The 21,460-nt window shown below is 38.7% G+C and overlaps 1 protein-coding gene and 1 long non-coding RNA gene across 2 annotated transcripts in view; one reads left to right on the plus strand and one right to left on the minus strand.

Annotated features, from left to right (window-relative positions):
- The window catches only part of LIPC (lipase C, hepatic type), a 28,228-nt gene extending 25,805 nt beyond the window's left edge, over window positions 1-2,423 (plus strand). Inside the window, exon 9 of the mRNA XM_029952248.1 lies at window positions 2,183-2,423. Coding sequence (XP_029808108.1) covers window positions 2,183-2,294 — 112 coding nt within the window. The 3' untranslated portion in view covers window positions 2,295-2,423. The remainder of the gene's footprint in view (window positions 1-2,182) is intronic.
- Window positions 2,424-19,380: 16,957 nt separating this feature from the next.
- LOC115302101 lies at window positions 19,381-21,458 on the minus strand. The gene is made up of 3 exons (XR_003913419.1): window positions 21,385-21,458; window positions 20,230-20,409; window positions 19,381-19,533 (listed from the first exon to the last, which is right to left on the minus strand). It is a non-coding gene; the product is annotated as an uncharacterized LOC115302101 (long non-coding RNA).
- Between the last annotated feature and the right edge of the window lie 2 nt (window positions 21,459-21,460).

A 21,460-nucleotide genomic window follows, 5' to 3' on the forward strand; every position in this document is an offset into this window, starting at 1 on the left:
AAAAATCATTAAGTAACTTGCTCTGTGCCTCCAGTGAGAGGTGATTTTCTCTTCCAAAGACACAGAGTTAGGGATGAAAGGGCCCACTGTGGTTGAAGAGATAGGATAGATAGCATTGATTCTACAGCAGGACATAAAAAGCGATCGGCTGAATATAATAAGAAAATGTTCAATTTTCACAGCAATCATGTAAATGCAAAACAAAAATCAATGAAATTAGCACTGGTCACCCATTAGTTTGGAAGGAATTAAAAAACAGACAATATCCAGAGTTGGTAAAGGAGTGGAGAAATGGGCATGCTCCTACACTCTTCGTGGGAATGTAAATTCTGGAGCTTCTGCAGGGCACTTCTTCATGACTAACGTTTAGTGAGCACCTACCTTGTGCCAGGCACTGTAGATGATGCAAGGTATACAACACTGAACAGAATAGACAAACCCCTCTGTCTCATGGAGCTTGCATTACCAAAATTTTAAATATACCTAACACCCAGAATTTTAACTCTAGGTGTCTATACTGGAGAAACATTCAAAACATCCACAAAAGATATATAGGTGCAAAAATGTTTATTGCAGTACGATTTGTAAATGGTAAACCATTAGGAAAATCTCAATGTCCATCAGTAGGAAAATGGCTATAATATGCTGTTGTATATCCATTCAATCGGATGTGGTGTAGGAGGTGAAAAAAAAGAAATAGATTCATATGGATTGTTATGAACAGGTCTCCAAGTACATTACTTGATGACAATGAAACATTTCAGAAAAATGCATACATTATACATATATTACATACAAAAATACATTATAATCCCACTTCGATTAAGAATTCTTTCTGTTTGCATATGAACATCGATATATGTGTAAATGCATAGAAACAGGTCTGGAAATACATAAACCAAAACCAGGAAAATGGAGGAGAGTGATCCTGAAGAAGGGTGACAGCAAAGACCTTTCAATATTTGACTTCACTTATAGCTTTCCCATTTGAATTTTTCAAAATTGCACTCACAAATTACTCATAATTCTCTTTAGCTTTCTTGAGACATAATTGACAAATAAAATTAAGATATTTAAAGTGTACATCAGAGTGACTTGATATATGTATACGTGTGAAAGGACACCCCCATCCAGTTAACTAACACCTTCACCACCTAACACATATATAATACAGTGTTACCCATTATAGTCACTGTTCTACAGTATGATCCCTAAACCTTATTCATCTTATAGCTGAAAGTTTATACCCTTTTACTAACCTCTCCCTATGTCCCCCCACTCCAGGCCCTGGGAATTTCTTTCCTACTCTGTTTCTATGACTTTCACTTTTTTTTTTTTTTGATTCCACATATAGGTGATATCATACAGAATTTGTCTTTCTAGCTTATACACTATTTTAATTATAAAAGTCTGATCAAACAAAGACTTAACCTTAAATGTAATTCAAAAAAAAAAAAAAAAGAGAGAGAGAGAAAAGAAAGAAAAAGAAAGGGAGAGAGAAAAGAAAAGCCATAAACTAGAATTCTTTGTGACTATTGATACTTTCCTCCTAGTAGATACAAGTTAGCAACAACACAAAACAGCATCTCAGGCCAAGCTAATGAACGGTCAAAGCAGTCTAATGGTTGGTCTCCAAGAGAGACCCAAAACACACAGAGATGTCTTCTCTAGCTGGACAGTGTTTGCCCCAATAAGAGGAAGGGGCTGGGCTTACAGGACTGAGCCCGGCAGAGGCTGGTGACAGTGGCCTCATGCCTGGGGACCTTTAAGAACAGCCCTGGCAAACTGGAGCCTGTCCAAAGAAGGAAGGCTGGGGAGAGAAGTCTGCCTTGAGAGGAACAGTTGAAGGAACTGCAAATGTTTGCCCTGGAGTCAGGGCAATGCAGTGAAAGGAATAATAGTTCCTGTCAAATCTCTGATGAGCTGTGGTTGGGGAGGAAAAAGGAGAACAGTCCTGAGCACCCCAGTGCAGAGCTCTAGGAAGCAGCTTTACACTGATTGCTTCCACTGACTTGGGTTTGGTTTTTCTCTGAAGTTATGAAAATATTTGGAAACATAAGAATCTAATTTTTTAAAAATAGTGTGCATTACATAAATTGAGCATTTATTTACAAAGGATGAAACACTTTAATAAGCTCCATCTAAAAGCCAACGCTCTGTTTGCTTTATGTTTTCTATTCAGAATGACATTCTGCTCGGAAAGCACGGATGGCCTACAACTCCAACCAACCCAGGAGAAAACGTTTGTGAGATGTGACAGAAACTCTAAAAAACTGAAGGGAAAGATCAGATGAGCTTTAATGAAGACCCAATGTGAAAAACAAATGATCTTATTCCTTCTCTGGAATGGTTACTTTATTTGGAAACCCAAGTTATATAAACAATCTTGCATAAAGTTGAAATAAAGTTTAGATTTAAAGGGAGCGTATGGTTTCACTATTGTAAACTGAGCTTTTAAATACTATATTGTGGGGGTGCCAGGGTGGCTCAGCAGGTGAATCATCTGATTCTTGGTTTCAACCCAGGTCATGATCTCACGGTTGTTGAGTTCAAGCACCACATCAGGCTCTGTGCTGATGGCGCAGAGCCTGCTTGGGGTTCTCTGTCTCCTTCTCTCTCTGCCCCTCCCCTGCTCCCTCCCTCTCCCTCTCTCTCAAAATAAACATTTTTATTAATTAAAAAAAATTTTTTTAATGTTTGTTTATTTTTGAGAAACAGAGAGAGACAGAGCATGAGTGAGGGAGAGGCAGAAAGAGAGGGAGACAGAATCTGAAATAGGCTCCAGGCTCCAAGGTGTCAGCACAGAGCCTGATGAGGGGCTAGAACTCACAAACCGTGAGAGCATGACCTGACTGACTGAGCTACTATGCAGGTGCCCCAATAAATAAACATTAAAAAATATAAATACATATATATTATGTAACTGTATTCAAATATTTGTGTAACTAAAAATTTCCTGATTAGATATCTGATTAAATGGCAATATATGCAAATATAAGTACACATAAGAGCCATTGTAGATTCTTTGTCTTCATTTACCATGTCTTTCATGGTTAAGTGAAATTTCCCATATTTCCTTCCTAGTTTATTCGGATCTGTTTTCGAACCATGCTGGAAAGGTACTTTTTTATTACAAAACTAATGCTTCAATAAAATGAAATTTCAATTAATCACTAGTTGTATGTCCCAAAGTACACATCTCTTAAGACAATTCAGCTCACTAAAAGAAAAATTCTATTTAAGAGCTGCCATCATACAATTATAAAATTATTTCACTGAATCAAATCAATAAAAGTAGAATTCTCCTAAAACTATAAAGATAGCATGAAAGCTGGATGGTTGGTCACTCTAACAATTAAATTACTATGGCAATAAATACAATTTTTCTCATTCACTAATGCTTGAAAGAAAAACTAAGGGAAAACTTATCTCAAAGAGTTAGACATCAAATTTCAAACTGTCCAAGAATGATGCTTTAAGCAGCAAATTCCATCACAAAGCATGGAAAGGAAATACTTGACATGTTATGACTTGGATATGTGTTTCAGGCAACTCAGAGAGGAACACACCATGCACACCCTTACCTGACATTCACGCGGGCTCAGCTCTGCACAGCTCATAATCTGCCTGCTCCTCTCAGAGCTGCATATGCCACAGCTGGCGAAAAACAACTCCCTAAAAGACGTCTTCCTCTGATGCACTCAACTTTAAGATCAGAAAGACCTTTTATTTCCCTTGAAAAGACCCACAAAACTAAAAGATGGGGGTATGGTGATGGGAGAGGGAAGAACAGGTTGGTCAATGTCACCTTGCATCCTGAACGCTAATCTTGCCGCAAAAGCACCTGACCACTTTTAGGTAAAGTGTGTTATGTGTGTGCCTGGAAATGACAGATAGTTAAATGAACACTGTGTCCCATCATGTCTAAAATACCAAGATTTGGGGCACCCGGGTGGTTCAGTCAGTTAACTGCCTGACTTCAGCTCAGGTCATGATCTCATGGCTCGTGAGTTCGAGCCCTGTGTCCGATTCTGTGCTGACCACTCAGAGCCTCCTTTGGATTCTGTGTCTCCCTCTTTCTCTGACCCTCCCCTATTCATACTCTGTCTCTCAAAAATAAATAAAAATGTTTGAAAAATTTAAATACCAAGATTTACAATAAAATTACATTTGCATTGAATTGGCACGTTTTATCATTTACTGAACCAGAAGGAATTTAAAATACCACTTTTTAAAAACAACATGAAAATACTCTTGGCTATAAACCCTACCGAGTCTATGCACGTGTATGCCAGGAAGCATGGAAAAGAAAACTCATATCAGCCTTGAAGTCATGACAACCAGAGACAGCCCAAATGCCCACAGTGTGAAGCGTAAATGAATTGTGGTATGTTCTTACTAATGGAATGCTAACTGGCAGTGACAAAGATGAACTAAAGCTACACACACAAGAACAGGGCTGACTCTAGAATGATGAAATTCAGTGAGACACCCAGGGTACAAAATTTAAGGGAACACTCCTGAGTTTGTATATTAGCACAAAGGCACAAAAAATACATATACAGTAGAATACAAGCAAGACTAGACTATATTGTTAGAGATGAATACACAAGTGATAAAATCCTAAGTCAAAAGCAATAATACCAACTGGCACAACAATGACACTGTGGTACCTCTAAGGAAAGAGGAAGTGCCCGCCAGAGTTCCAGGGGCCAGTGAGATGGTACTTCTCACTTGGGTGGCGAGGCACAGGTGTTCATTTTATAACCATTTTTTAAACTGTACGCATGTATGGTATGCACTCACTTTTGGTGTGGATGTCACATTCTGCAATAAAGAAAAGAACAAGATGAAGCACAGAGTCAAAACCAACATTTGTTTGCCACAGTGTGATGCGTTTCAGTATGAATGTCGTTTCCCACAAAATACAGTTAGAAATTATTTCACCTTTAGAAGGAGAACTTGGAGCGACACAGCATGTCATAACATTTGAGGCAGAGAACTCAATAAGGAACCAACATGACAAATGGTTAACTGGAACATTTGAAACTCCTCTTGGCATGGGTTATTTTCACTTGGGAAGATGTGTTCGTCGACATCCCATTTCTGAAGTACGTCTTGGTAGGGAAGTCAAATAGGGAGACTGAATAATGCAGCCACATCTGTTCATCGCACATGCAAAATGCTGGCTCGTGCACTGATTATACGCACCTCTCTCCAAAGAATCTGTATTTATGAGCCCACTTAGGAAAGATAACACTGGCATCCTGCCTTTCAGGCAAAAGCCTGTTTGTGCTTTTACTTCTAAGAGAGCACAAGGAAAGAAACAGAGAAGCGTCAATTACACTGCAGCTGGGCTCTTGGAGGTGCCTGAAGTGAAAGAGGAAGAAACAAGCACCCCATTCAACTCGAAATGAATGCTCTCTCCTCCAGAGCAAAGCTGACTGTCCTCAGTGTTCACCTTGATAACGCTGCTGCAAATATTGTGAAAGCTTTGACTGTAGTTGCACATCCCTGGGCAGCAAAACAAGAAGGCAAGCAGCCCAGGGCACTGCCTGCTCCCCCACAGAGCTGGATGAGAGAGTCAGATGGATGGGAAACAGAGACAAGCAAGAGCAAGAAAACAGAAGGCAATCCCAAGAGTCACCATCTACCTGCTAACCTTATGGGATGCTGCATACTTCTCCTGGAGTCCCAGTCCCCCAAACATCCTATCCTTTTCCCATCTCTGCCTTCTCTTACACCTCCTCCCACCCTTCCCCTCTTTCCCCAGTTCCGTCCTCCCTGCCTAAGTGCATCTTATCCAGGCCCAGCTGTTCTTACCAGTTACTTTTATAAAAAATGAAACAAAATTACATTTTTTTCAACAAATCAATTTTCTTACTCAATAGTACCTCCTGAAATCTTTCTAGGTCAATGGGTACACCTTTCATGATTTTTGATGACTGTGTAATATTCTACAATGTAGTGGTGTCTTAATGTATTCAATTAGTCTTGTACTAAAGTGCCTTCACTTTGTTTTCACCCTTCTGAAAAATGCTGCATTTAGCATCATATCCTATACATACCTGTTTAAGGGAAATATTTCTAGCAGGGAGACTGCTAAATCAAATCATTTTTTTAATTTAATAGATGTCACCATGTTATTTTCCCAAAACATTGCCATATTGTATGGTTCCACCAGCAATGTATGAGCACCTGTTCTTTCCCCACCTTCTAACAGGCAGAAATATTTATGGATTATTTTAGTTTGCCTGTTTGATGAGTATAAGTGATGACCTCATTTTTACTTTATTCTATATTGTGCTACCTACTACTGTGTTTGAGAATCTTTCCAGATGCTCATTGGATTTGCTTTTCTGTGAATTAAATGTTCAAATCTCATTTGCTGTTAGAATGTTTGTCTTTTTCTTATTGGTTGGTAAAAACTATGTGTCTTATGAAGTATGTTAACCCTTTATTTTTCAGCTTCTTTACAAATATTTTTCCAAAGCTAGTCCTCTATTGGTTTTAATTATAGTGTTCTTTGCTATATAGTCATTGAAATTTTTTTTAGGTCAAAACGTCTAACATTTCTTTTATAACATAGATTTCCTGGTAATTTTATCCAATTCTACCCAAATCTCTGTTAATGTTCTAATTGGGAATCATATGAAACATAGAAATTAGCATAGAGAGAATTGAACACTTTGTTGTATGAGGTTTTCTCATTCATGAGCATTGTATGTTTTCCATTTGCTCAAATCTTGTTTCATGTCCTTCAATAAGATTTTATAATTTTTATTTTAAGTTTGCATTTAGTCCTAAGTATTTTTACTTTTTGTCATTATTAAGAACAGAATTATTCATTCCCTTTCTATTTAATGGTGATTATTAGCATATAGAACAGCTTTTGGATTTTGTTTATGTATTCTATATTTGTCTACTTTATCAAACTATCTTACTACCTCTATTTTGTTTTTTTTTTCTTACCAGAATCTCATGGTATACAATCACTTCATTACCAAAAAGACCATATATGTATAATGTTTTCATTTTCTCACTTTGCTGATTTTTCAGAAGTTCCAAGACAACGTTAACTAAAAATGCTAACAGTAGGCACCACTGTTTCATTATTGATATTAATTTTTAATGTTTTGTCTTTATAATACATCTTTTTTGATTTTGAAAAGTAAACTTTACTGTATTTAGGTGGTTTTCTTCTAGTTTCATTATAAATGGCTGTTGAAATTTAGGAAATGCCTTCGTAATATAAAGATTGTCTTCTTTAGTTTATTCAGAAAATAAATTATTCTCATAGACTTCTTGATACTGGCTCATATTTGCATTCTTGGATTAAACCCTCCTTGGGTACAGTATATTTTTTTCAGAACATCACTGGACCTGACTTGCTAAAATTTTATTTAGAATTTTGCCTTTGCTTTCATAAGTGAAACTGATCTATATATATTTTTTGGTGCTATCGTTATCATGCTTTGATACTTTACAGCTTTAATATATGGCCTTGAATAGTTTAGGTAAGATTGTGATGATCTTCTTATTTTTTTAATTAGAGAAAACTCAGCTGTGAAACCATCTGGTTCTTGTGCTTTTGCATGTAAAATTCTTAGGTTTTCAGCTTTTACTTATCACATATAACATTTATTAAAATTATTTTTGCAAAATACCTTCAAGCAAGAGAAGTACAAAGTTATATATGATCACAATAATGAGTAAATGAAGGCATGACATTAAAGCACAGGAAAAAACTCCAAACTAAGCTCTGAAATTCAAATAATTCTGCCTGAGGTAACTTAGCAAATGCACACATTTCTCAAAGAAAATACGATGAAGTCACAGGAATGCAATGTAGTGCTCTGTCCAGCATTAAATTTAGATATAATCCACCAAAAAAAGGTGGGGAACCAAAAGACTAGAGAGAAACTATGTTGGAGAATTATTATATTTCTCCCAAGATCTAGAGATATTCTTCTTACAAATATCAGCAAAACCTTGGTTTGTGAGCATAATTAGTTCCAGAAACATGCTTAAAGCACTTGTATATCAAAGTGAATTTCAAGAACCATTGGCTCAGTTGTGGTCACGTGACATTCAGTGTCGCCTACTAGTACTGTAAGACATCGCTCATTCATCAAGTCGAAATTTATTTTTTTAATGTTTATTTTTGAGAGAAAGAGAGAAGAGTGTGAGCAGGAGAGGGGCAGAGAGAGAGAGGGAGAAAAAATATGAAGAAGGCTCCAGGCTCTGAGCTGTCAGCACAGAGCCTGACGCAGGGCTTGAACTCATGAGCTGTGAAAATCATGACCTGAGCTGAAGTCGGATGCTCCACTGACTGAGCCACCCAGGCATCCCTTCAAGTTAAAATTTATTGTAAATGTTTGCTCATCATACAGAACACTCACAGAACAAGTTATTCACACTTCAAGGTTGTACTGTATTTAAATATCAGTCCGATCTTTTTAGAAAGTACATTTGGAGCAATTCTAAATTCTTGCAATTCCTGGGTGCTTGGTGGGTTCAATCATGGCATTGCTGAATGCTCTCTGAACATCACCACTTGTTTATTTCCTACCTTATATCCTAAAATTCTAATGGAATAAGAGGTACAATGAGTCTTTTTTTTTTTTTTTAAACAATGACATAGAGTGACATGGGTAGGCTCGTAAAATAGGCCCATCAATTTAGGAACACAAAGTAAGATAAGAGACCTACTGCACTTTAGAAAACAAAAAGAGTTTTCAGGGGAAAAAACATCTAATAGACTCCATAAGTTATGTCTGTAAGATCTCTTATGACTCTACTCTCTTCTAGGCTGGAGTAAAATTAAAAGGTCACAAGAACAAGTATAAATTACATCCAGATTATTATGAGGTTAGTTAATTTAAAACAGAAAGGAAAAGAAATTCAGGCCAACAGTTTTTTTTCTCCCTAATAAGGAAGCTGTTACTTTCACAGTCAGGGCCAGGACTAGAGTGAGGGAAGCAAGGCATCTTCGTTACAAAATCCAAAAAGGTAAAATTGTGCAGGTGCCTGCCACTCTCACTGTGTGACCCTGGGAGTGAGGTGCCTGAGGGGTGCCTGGGTGTCTCAGTCGGTGGAGCCTCTGACTCTTGGTTTCAGCTCAGGTCATGATCTAATGATCTCATGGTTTTGAGACAGAGCCCCACATTGAGCTCGAAAATGGCAGGACGGAACCTGCTTGGAATTCTCTCTGTCTCCCCCTCTCTCTCTCTGCTCCTCCCTCTCTCACGCTGTCTCTGTCTCTCTCATAATAAATAAATAAACTTAAAAGAAAAAAAAGAGTGAGATGCCTCAGGTGCAGGGGGGTGGCCCTTGTACAACCTTGTCTTCTCAACTCTTGTGCCCTTAGGCACCTTGCTTACAGATCCACACTCCCAACTCTATCTATAGGCCTTTCTTCTTCATACTTTCTTTTAATTTTTTCTTTCCATAGAATTTGTTGTATAGAAAAACAAGGACTTTTATTTTTAGTTACTCTTCTTTAATTGTTATGGTATGTAAGTTTAATAATTTTCCTCTGAGTACAGATCTTGATATAAAGCATTCCCCTTTCCAACTGCTTTTCTAGTTTGCTGTTTTAGCTCTATTTTCCTCTTTGCTCTAGAAGTTATCTGGGAAGTATTCCTTAATTTATAAATAGGCTATTCTGCACACTTAAAGTATTTATTTCTAATTTTGTTAACCGTGGCCACAAAAATCTCTCACTTCTAAATTTGGTAAGGTTTTCTTCATGATCAGGCACATAATCAAATTGATTTTTATAACATTCTGCTGGATAGATGAAAAATTCTGATTTTTTATCTAAGGAACATAAGGTCATCTGTTTATCTATTAAATTGAATATGTTGATTGTATTATTCAGTTCTTCTAGATTATTTTTTGTATATTCTGATCCTGAAAAGTTGTTTTGAAATCTACAATATTTTTATTAAGTTTTCTTTGCATCTACATTGTCTGATACCAGGCAATCAGTTTACTAATGTTAATTTGCAGGTGTGCTTTATATTGTTATGTTATATTCCTCTTAGAGTGCCTTTAACCTTAAATTCTTCCTTGTCTGCTATTAATTTTGCTATTCCTATTTTCTTTTTCATTGCATTTGCCTGGTACCTTTGTCTATCCTTTTGTTTTCAACTTTTCTTTATATTTTGTTTCAGATGTTTTTCTTCTAGATAGTGTATAGTTGGCTTATTTATATTTTTAGCTCAATCTCTGTCTCTGACTTTTAATGGGAAAATCCAGTCCATTCACATTTAGCACAATAATTAACTGACTCCTACCATCTTATTAGTCATTTGTTTTACTTATCATTTCCTCCTATTACTTGTATTTATTTTTACAGGTTGATCAAATTGATATAATTTCTCCTTTCCATCTTGTCACTAGGACTTCTCTGTGAATTTCCACTCTTTCCAGATACTCTTCCTTTCCCTTTGCTCATAGTCATATACGTATTTCTTTGTCATATGAAAACCAGACATCTATTTCTCCCATGGAAATACTCTATCTCCCCCAACCCCCCACTTCCCTGCTTCCACTCCAAACTTGAGAATACTTTCACTTCCTCCACCAGTTCCACAGCCACTCCCCAGATGAGACCTTTGGAACATTTCCCTCCTTTCCACCCACCCCCGATGCCCAGATTTGCTGAGATTCACTTATTATTTTTAGTTCCAGACTGTTTTTAGAAGAGTTGTCAAGACAGATGGTGATGTGATCAATTCAGAGAAAGAATATACTCTTACAGAGTGGAGAGCCCAGCTTCACTCAACAGCCTGAGGAATGAGCTTCTCCGTGCTTGGAGTACCCAGGTGCTGGTGATACACCCAGAACTGGGTGATGAGCCCTTTTACCAGTCTCCCAGGATGTTATATTCCCCTGGCCTTTCCCCAGTCTTCTGGAAACTTTGACTCTGAATTTATTTGTGAGGGAGAAGCAAGTGGTAACCTATGTGTGGGTTAATCTGTAGGACTGAGTGAACTGAAGGGACAGGAGGTTTGCCTTGGTAGATTTCCACACTATCCGCTTCTCTCAGTTGGTTAGTTTTTCACATTGTAGCTTCCAGTGCCGTGGATAAGCGGTCCAGTGCTAGGACGATCCTCTGCCCTTGAGGGGAAACTTGTTCTTTGCTGTGGAAACTTACAAGATTTTTCTCTTTCTTGTAGCTCAAAGATATGACATGCCTAGGAGCCTTTTCATCATCAATGCTTCCTGGAAATCTGTAAGATGCGAGTCTCTCTTCAGCTAAGACACTTTTCTTATATTATCGATTGCCTCTTCTATCGTATCCCCCACCCTCCTGCTGGATTTATATATGTTTATTTTTGCTCTGTCCCTCCTGAAATTTTGACCTCAAAATCAGTTTGGGTTTCAGAAAAACCAGTGTGTGTGTGTGTGTGTGTGTGTGTGTGTGTGTGGCGCGCACTTAAATCTCCTTAACTTCTCTTCTTCTTTTGGTTCAAGTTAACTATGCCAGCAGCTATTTCTGTCCTAAGGGTCCTGCTTGTCATTCTTCTCCATTAGGCTGCAGGGCTACATTAGGAATCTTTTTGTTTGCTCACAGGAGGCTCTGTCCCATGTCCTGGGATACCTTAAATGGCAGCATTCCCAAATAAGTAGAAGGAACAGTAGTGTCAGCCTCCCCTGGCCCAAGCTTAGCAGCAGATGGGACACCAGTCATGTGGTGAAGGCACATGAAGGAAGCCTTCCTCTTCTCACCTCTGCAGCTCAGGGGTGGAGGCAACTCAGCCCATCTGTTCAGCTCTTCAGGAACCAGGGAGCCCAGGGACACTCACAAGGACCTTCCCCCTACTCCCCTCCTTGTGGCCCCCTGTTCGGGTCCCCTGTCAGGATTCTGCCAGAGCCTAGAGCCTCACGCACATTCCGGGCCTTGTCTGCCTCCTGGAGGCCCCAACAGCTGCTTTTCTCAGGAGAGGCAGACGGGTTAACCTGCAAGTAGGAAAGAGGCAGGATGTGTGCAAGCTGCTTTCTTCCCAGAACCCCTGTTCCTCATGCTTGAGGCTTCTTCTCTTCTTGTTTATTTATGCATTCCAAGGTATGCAATAAATATGACTGAATAAATGCCACCACCCCTACCTCAAATCTCCTCCAGTGCAGCTTCTACTAATTATGATGCTTTGGGAAGCTAAGTGAAACAGGCTTACATTCAAAAAAGAAATTTTTTTTTAGTCTTACAAAAAATAAGTTCTAAGGTAGGGTGGGCTTCGGGGATGGTTGATTCAGCAGCTCAGTAATGTCATTAAGATGAAGGAGGGTTTTTGTTCTTTTTCTCCTTTCTCTTGTGTACCATCCTTGACGTTGGCTTCATCCTCAGGCTGAGAGCAAGTTGGCTACTGCTGTTCCAGGCAGCACACTTAGAAGACAGCATCCAGAGAAAGGATAGTAGAAATCTCCTCCTATCTCACAGCCCAGATTGGGTTCCATGCCCATTACCAAACTTGGCAAGGGTAATGGGATTAACCAAAGACCAATCATCCCTAACCACATGGCTGTTTGAGAAGATACTAAAAATCAGGGAACACCTGCTTGCAAGCTAGATGTTCTCAGCTCAGTGAGCAGTTTTTCACATGGAAACAAGAAATGGTTGGTATTTGAGTACTCGCCATATGCTAGGTGCCTTCCAAACATCCTCATGTAATCCTCATCACAGTACCTGAGGTAGCCAGGAGTATGATCCTTGTTTCACAGATGGGGTACCTGGAGCTTAACTAACCTTTACAAGATCACACAGGTAATGAGCCATCATTTCCCTCCTTCTAGATTCTATATGTCTATGAATGCAGCCTACCATTTAGGTAAGCAACAGAGAATGTCCTGTACATATTAATTCCCCTGAGCCTCATGTGAGTGCTATAATTAGACACTCTACTTAAAGATACAGTCTTTCATATTCTGGAACCTGGTAACTAGCTCAACAGTGCCATTCATTCAGGGTGGACCACTAGCTGTGCTCTCCCTAATGCTGCAGGGATGTACAGGGGCGTTTGGTTATGGTTGGAGTTTCACCTTTGTTTTATTATGTAACAAGCTCAAGAATCCTTATATTATAAAGCAAGCCTCAAGATCTTAACCTGGAACAGGTGAGGCCTGTACATTAAACACTCTTGGCTGACACATTCATTTTGTCTTTTCCCTTAGAAACTAACAAGCTTTGGGGAAGTCAAATAAGTATTTTAGACTCCTGTCTACACATGAAACTCTTTGCACTGTGGGCTCTGCAGTGTTTCTGTTTAATTATGTGTTTTCCCACTGGAAAAGCAATACATGCTCATAGAACTTATCAGGGAAAGGTACCTGAAGCTCTACTCCCCAACTCTCTTTCTCCCACCAACAAGACAATCACTGTTAACAATGTGATTTAGGGTCACCTGGTAGCTCAGATGGTTGGGTGTCTGACTCTTAATTTCAGCTCAGGTCATGATCCTAGAATTGCGGGATCAAGCCCTATCAGCTCTATGCTGAGCATGGAGCCTGCTTGAGATTCTCTCCCTCTTTCTCTCTCTCTAGGTGCCTGGGTGGCTTAGTCAGCTGAGCATCTGACTCTTGATTTTAGCACAGGTCACGATCATGGTTTATAAGTCTGAACCCCATATGGGGCCCCGTGCTGATGGTGCACAGCCTTGGGATTCTCTCTGTCTCAAATGCAAAAAAAAAAAAAAAAAAAAAAAATCTCTCTCCCTCTGCCCCTCCCCTACTCACTTTCTCTAAAATAATAAAATAAAATAAAAACTTATGTGCCTTATTTCTATAGGTTTTTTTTTGCAATACATTTTCATTTATTTTTAATTTTTTGCTATGGAAATATTAAACATACATAAAAGTAAAAACAGAATAATAAAGCCCAATGTTCCCATCACTCAACTTCAACAATCAACATTAACAATGTATTGGGGGCACCTGGCTGGCATGCAACTCTTAATCTCTGGGTCGTAAGTTTGAGCCCCATGTTGAGGGTAAAGAATACTTAGATAAAACTTAAAAAAAAAAAAGACCTAAAAAAAAATACATGTAACATATTTAGTATCACAATGGATTTAGGGATTTTGAAAATTATTTATTATAAAAAGGATCCAAGTTCATAAAAAATGCAAACAATATGGAAAGATATAATCCTCTTCCTTTCCCAAGACCCTTACTTAATTCCAGGGCTCAGAAACAACCATTTTTAATATATTGATCTAGACATTTTCTATATATAAATTATACATTTTTACAAACAAAAAATTTTACATACAAGAAGTCAAACCACACACATACATTAATACTTGCTTTTTCCACTTACTCTGTCATAGACATCTTTAGATGTACATATGTGAAGGCGGCCTGCAGTCTTCAACAGCTCCAGTGTTCCACTGGAAAGCGTACAACCCAGGAATTCAGGGAGGGTGACAGCTAGTGATCTGAAAGATATCTAGATTCTGTCTCCAAAGCCAGAGGTTTATAAAGTGGGATGTTTAAACACCCAGGTTTATGTGCAAAATGACTCACTGGATTGTGGGAAGAAATATTACAACTGTCATTAACTTTTAATTTTGTTCCTTAGAAGTTTTGCATCAAGCATACGTAACAATGCAACAATACACTTGTATAATTTATAAATATTTCCATATCACGAGTATTTAGTCTTTAAGATCTTTACGTAAGGAGGACAAGGTCAACAAGCTGGAGACTGCTGCCCCAGGCAGCTGTTTTAATGAACACCACAAAAAGCAGAGCTTCTTCTAGGAGGTGAAGGAGGGGCCTCCAGGAGTCTCTGCGACCAGTGCCAAGTCTCTGCGACCCTCTGTGCCAAGAAGTGTCGCATTTGTGAAACTCCAGCCCAGTGAAAATTTCTTAGGTAAGGGGAACCTGTCCCTGGTCAGGGACCCAACAAAGGTACCTGCCATCTAAGCAGCAATCCCCAAATTTCTTCTGTAGAGCCCAGACTCTTTAAGGGGACAAAGAGGACAAAAGCTAATTGGTTACAAGCACCACATATACTGTCAAGCCCTTTTAGAGATCATTGTAGAGGCTCTAAAAGGGACTTGATTTAAAAGAAACCAATAAATGAAAATAAAAATAAATTAAAACTTGTTTGATTTTAACTCAGCATTTCCATTTGACCCTGGGATCCACACCCCCTCCCAACCCTTTTTTTCTGAATATTTGTCTAAAAGGCCACAGTACTAGAATTTTGCAGGAAAACTTTATAGATAAATGTTGATCAGGGGGTTTGTGGCAGGAAAATACTATCTATAAAAAGTTTCACTTCCACTTTCATTATGAAATAGCCTAATAGAAAATGCCATAGATGATTTAGCTAAAGAAAACACTTATTCACACACAGGAAGTAGCTAGGGCCTCCCCATTTAATTTCTAATTTGAGCCTTCTGAATCCAGTTCTCTTTCTGCCAGGAACTACAATTTGTTGCTTACACACACCAAAGCTAAGCTGTGCCTTTCCCTTTTGTGCAAACAGTGGTGGGTATATTTTATTTTCTATAAATACAAGGGCTTATTAGATTTTGAAAGAAAGTTTCTCCCTTGGGGGCAAAGAAAGGAGGCTGTGCAGCCAGGGGATCTAGAAGCAGAGACGTTAGAAGTAAGGGCGTCAGTAAGGTGTTGTAACAAGACCAACTTTGGTGCTTATCTCATGAAATTAGCTTCATTGCCTATTTACAAGGCACACACCCTTTATTAAAATACAAATGTTTATGGAACACTTACTACAGCCAAGTTCTAGGACACAGAGACTAATAATGTGGAAAAAGCAAGAGGGAAGGGGCAACCCAGGCAGAGGGAAAAACATACCCACGGGCAAGTCAGTATGAGAGCGTGAAACAGGCAAGGAACTGCACTGCAATTAAATTGTGGCTCAGAGCTTGTGACGTTTGTATAAGTTAGAGCAAACTGGAACCCCAAAACTCAGCCCAAGCAGATCTCCTTTTGGAAGTCATGTTGGCTCACAGGAGCATCTCCTCTGAGCTTCTAACCACCCTGTGTCTGTCTATTTTACAGCACAAATCCCTCAGCATTGTGATTGTTGGGCTCCTCTCTTTAGACTATGAGCTCCCTGAGAGCATGGACTGCTGTCCCTGGAAGGTAGATAAGTGAATGGGAACTGTGATAGCCACTGCATATAGATGATTCCAGAACTTGGCTTAGATGAAGTGAGGTTGCCCAGTGGTGTGTTATGTGCTGTGACAAAAGGATGTAATGAATGCCAGATCAGAGGGTCACCTCACGAAGCATGATACGAAGTTAGATGTCCTGATCCTGAGTTTATGGTAGTCCTGATTCAGAGGAAAAGGTCTGAAAAGCCAAGGGCTGGAGGCCAACATCCTCAAGAACCACCACCAAGTATGACACATCTGGCAAAGGAGGAGCCATCTCTTCAGTAAATGAATACAATGCTGAGCAAAAATGAAAAACCACCTTCAAAAACTATACCAGGGAAGGTGAATGACTAGGTTTCCATATAATAAGATTGAGAGCAAAAAAACCATTACCTTTCCCCAAAGAAAAATTAGCTATCAGTACCCAGTACATAACCATTTAACATTTCTAAAGAACTCCGTGCCACTTAGCCTTTCCTCATCTCAGATTTGGGCTCAAGCATCACCTTCTTGGGGAAGCATTCCCTGACCTTCCCGATGGGGTCTCACCGCCTCACTCGGTCTCATCCCCGCATGATCAGCTCTTGGATAACAATAGGTGTCCCTTTGTAGCACTGATCAGGGCTGAACTAGTACATGTACCCACATGATTATTTGATGACCATCCGTCTCACCTACCAGACTGTAAGCTTCCCGAGGACGGGGGACACTTTTCTGTCACCCACTACATTCCTATTATCCAGTAGAGGCGATGGCACAACCTGGTGCTTAAGAATTATCTGCCCAGGGGTGTCTGGGTGGCTCGGTCAGCTGAGCATCCAACTCTGGCTCAGGTCGTGATCTTGAGGTTCGTGGATTCGAGCCCTGCATCGGGTTATGTGCTGACAGCTTAAGGCTGGAGACTGCTTCGGATTCTGCTCCTTCTCTCTTTCTGAACCTCCCCCACTCAAGCTCTGTCTCTCTCAAAAATAAAAAACATTAAAAAAAAAAAAGTTTTATCTGCCCAATGAATAGCTGAGGTAACCAGTGCATGCAAACCCGCATAAACACACCACAGGAGCCAAAGCATTCCAAATATGCTCCGATAAGATTTCAAGGGGGGGGGGGGTGGAAATGGTGGAAAGGTCGTTTCATTTCATCAGAGGTGCTACTACTAGGGACTGATGGAAAATGAAAACTAACTAAAATCACAAAACTAAATAATGAAAATTAAACACAATATATTGACACTTCAATTCATAAAAGGCAGACTTTTTGTTTAGAAATACAAAGTAAAACTTCCATGCCCAAAGGCAGGGACAGGGGAATAAATAAAATATGCATTTAGAATGAATAATTGCTAATTTGTTCAGTATTCACCTTCCCAAAATTATTTTGAAAACTCATGTAATAGAATTACTTTTTATGTAAGACAGCCTATACCATTTCAAATTTATTCTCATTTCTTCATACTGAGAACAAACAACTCCAAAATATTTTTTAATTAATTTTTTTAAGCATTTACTTACTTTTGAGAGAAAGAGAAACAGAGAGCAAGCAAGGGAAGAACAGAGAGAGAGGGAGACACAGAATCCAAAGCAGGCTCCAGGCTCTGAGCTGTCAGCGCCTAGCCTGATGCGGGGCTCGATCACACGAGCCGAACCTTGAGATCATGACCTGAGCCAAAGTCAGACGCTTAGCTGACTGAGCCACCCAGGCTATCTTCTTAAAGATACATTTCCACCTCTGGGGATCATTATCATTTTGACCAGAAAGAGCAGAACCTAGTTTACTGTACTGAGTTACTTAACATTTATTCTAATATGGGACACACAGGTTAAATGTGAAAAACCCGATCTCAGTCTCTGACATGGTTTAACAGAAAATAAATATTTCCCTTAAATAGTTAGCAAGACCAACAAAAACTAGTGAGCAAGGAGGGATGTAGTGGCCTGCTTACCACAACTGCTGAAATGACTGACAGCTTCAAGCATTTACCCTAGCAGTTGAGATCAATTAATCATTCATTGTAACTGGAGCAGAATATAATCAATTATGTTAGCTTGACTGATTCAAGTTTAATTCCAGTGAAAAAAATCATCATTAAAAAAATCACTGTAAGTATAGGCCATTATCAAAATAAAAACAATAATGAGTTTCTAGATGAATTTGATTCACATTAAAAAAAAATCTTTTATGGGAAATTTCTACTATAAACACAGGTAGAGAAAACAGTACCTGTATAATGAATTCCCAAGTATTCATCTCCCAGTTTCAATAACTCAACTCATGGTCAATCTTGTTTCATGTATGTTCTGACAACTACAAAACTCCTCGATTATTTTTAAGCAAATCCTAAATATTCTATTATTTCATTTTTTAAGTATTTCAATTTGCATCTCTAATAGGGTTCCCTGTAAAAATGTGACCACAATGCCATTATCATACCTAAAAATAATCCTTAAAGTCATCAAATATCCAATTAGTTTTCAGATTTCCCCCATGGTCTCATTTTTTTTTTTTATTAAGTTTATTCAAATCAGGATCCAAATAAGCCCATATGTTGTCTTGGTAGCTATAACTTACGTCACTTCCAATTCATCTTTTTTTTTCCCCTTACAATTCATCTGTTAAAGAAATAGGGTTATTTGCCCTATAGTTTTTCCAGAGTCTGGATTTTGCTGATTTAATCTCTCCTCATTTAACATGTACCTTTTTTCCTGTATGTCTAGTAAAGCGGTGGTTAGCTATGGAGGCTCAATCAGGATCAGATTCAAGTTTAGGCAGGACTGCTTCCTAAGTGGTATGTATATTTCCATTAGGAGACACAAAATGTGTGCTCTTTGTGAGGTAAGCAGTCACTGGTGATCACTGTCTAGACCCATTAATCTTTGTGGGATAAAATGGTGATATCCTATCATTCCTCTTTAACTTCTTAGCTGGTATATTTCTTTAAGACTATATTCCGGAGGTGACGAGTGGCTCAGTAGGGTAAGCATCCATCTCTTGGTTTCAGCTCAGGTCATGATCTCATGGTTTGTGAGACTGTGCCCTGCATCAGGCTCTGTACTACACAGAGCGTGCTTGGGATTCTCTCTCAGTCCCTCCGTGGCTCGTGCATTCTTTCTCTCAAAATAAACAAATATTTAAAAAAAGAAAGAAAAAAAAGAGTATGTTCCAAAGGTAACTATGATTTTATAAACTCAGAGTAAAACATGAGTTTCAGTTTCTTACAGATACTTACTACTGCCAAAATTAGCTCTGGTCAGTTGGGAAATTCTTCAAGGTGCCTTCTGAATCTTTTTTGACAGACCTTCCTTTAATGCCTTTGCTGTCTGGTAGGACAGAGTGGTTTTAGGATCTTGTACATTTCTTCCTCTAGCCCTGGAATTAGCCATTTATCAAGGAAGTCCGGTTTCTTTGAAGAAAATGGCATTTAGAGACCACAACTGGGGCACGACATTTGACTGTCATTGGAATTATGTTCATAGTTAATAACATCAATTAAGAAGCTATCTTCTACTACTGTTTCTAATAAATTCATGTAGCTGCATAATGTGAATTGTTAAGCGTGGGGCTCTCAGATTTTACAATAGTTATGCTGGGGCACCCGGCTGGCTCAATCAGTAGGGCATGCGACTTGATCTCAAGTCAAGGTCATGGGTTCAAGCCCCTTATTGGGTGTGGAGATAACTTTTTAAAAATTATATAATGTGTGATATGCTACTGGTAGAACTATTCTTCTATGTTAATGGTAGGAGTATAACTAGGTACCATCTATCTGAAAGACAATATCATAATTTTTATCCATGACCTTCAAAAAACCTTTAACCCAACAATTCCACTTTTAGAATTTATTAAGGTTTAGGGTTCTCTTTGTAGGACTGTTTTAAATAATAAACATAAAAATCTGCATGTACTAACAATAGGGAATAGGTTAATTTCAAGAATGTATAGTACATCCATAGAATGAAGTCTTTACAGTTATTAAAATGATGTAGATTCTGTTTCAATATATTTTTAAGTAAGAAAGGTGGGTACAGAAATGTTCGTATTGTGCCCTTAGCCACATGCCTAGAAAAGAAGCATAGAAGGCTATATCCCAAAATCTTACCAGGGCAAACCGGGCCATCCTGCTTCCACCGCTGGTTCAGGATTTGGTCTTCCTGGATCTGCCAAACCAGATACTACTCTTCCTGCTTTCCAGTGTCTAAAATTTTGTTTTTGTTGTCTTCTCTTCAATATTCTTTGTCCTTATTGGATTATGCTCTCTTCTTTCCCCAGTCACTATGACCTTATTTTGGAGATTTTAGGAAAGAGCAGAGGCTAATAAATATTTTGCTCGACCCTCCATTTTACCTAGCATCCCACTGCTTTTTATGGGAGAGAGCACACACTCTAAAGGGCTTATCAATTATAAAATATATGAATTTCTACTGAAAATAGTGCACACATGTATATATCCAAGACACACAAACAAAATTACAATATAGCACACAAGGGCTCACTTTGTATGCTAGTAATATAAGGACTCAATACAGACAAAATAACAGAAAAACCAAACCAGTAATAAATAGAAAAACAGATTTAAATGGAAGTTGTTTTTAATCATGAACATAAAACCTGAAGTGCTGAAACTGAAACTTAGCTCTGTGGGGCAAAGTGACCATATTTATTACTTAGAAATAAAAAAATGTTTCTCAGGGGGCAACTGGATAGCTCAGTCACTTAAGGGTCTGACTTCGGCTCAGGTCACAATCTCGAGATTCATGAGTTCAGGCTCCACTTAGGACTCTGCTGGCAGCTCAGAGCCTGGAGCCCGCTTCGGATTCTTTCTCCCTCTCTCTCTCTGCCCTTCCCCAGTTCATGCTCTCTCTCTCTCTCAAAAATAAATAATAAACATTTTTTTTAAATCCTTAATGTTTTTTAGGAAACTTACAATTTATTGCAAATTTAGACTTCTTTAAAGATAGATTAACTGTCCCTGGCAGCTGCTTCCAATATCTGTACCTAACTTCTCCTCCATTATGGGGAGACACAGACCCTTTATATCTAAATAAGGAACATCTCCTCTCATACCCCCCAAAGATGGCCTGTCCAGTTTTGCAATGTGTTTACTATCCCAACCCTCTTATACTTTCCATTAGAGACACTTATTAACAAGAAATGAAAAGCCTCCTCAAGCACAAGCCCCCACAACTGCACAGCTGCCAAGGAGACTAATCCCATCTTTGGAGAAATAATAATCATTATTAATCTTAACACATACCAGCCGCACAGACAGAGAAAGAACTGGAAAGGAGTTTGCTCAATCTGGAGAAATCTTCAGTTCTCACCAGCCTGTG

Source organism: Suricata suricatta, chromosome 9 (assembly GCF_006229205.1).
Source record: "Suricata suricatta isolate VVHF042 chromosome 9, meerkat_22Aug2017_6uvM2_HiC, whole genome shotgun sequence".
Lineage (NCBI taxonomy): Eukaryota > Metazoa > Chordata > Mammalia > Carnivora > Herpestidae > Suricata > Suricata suricatta.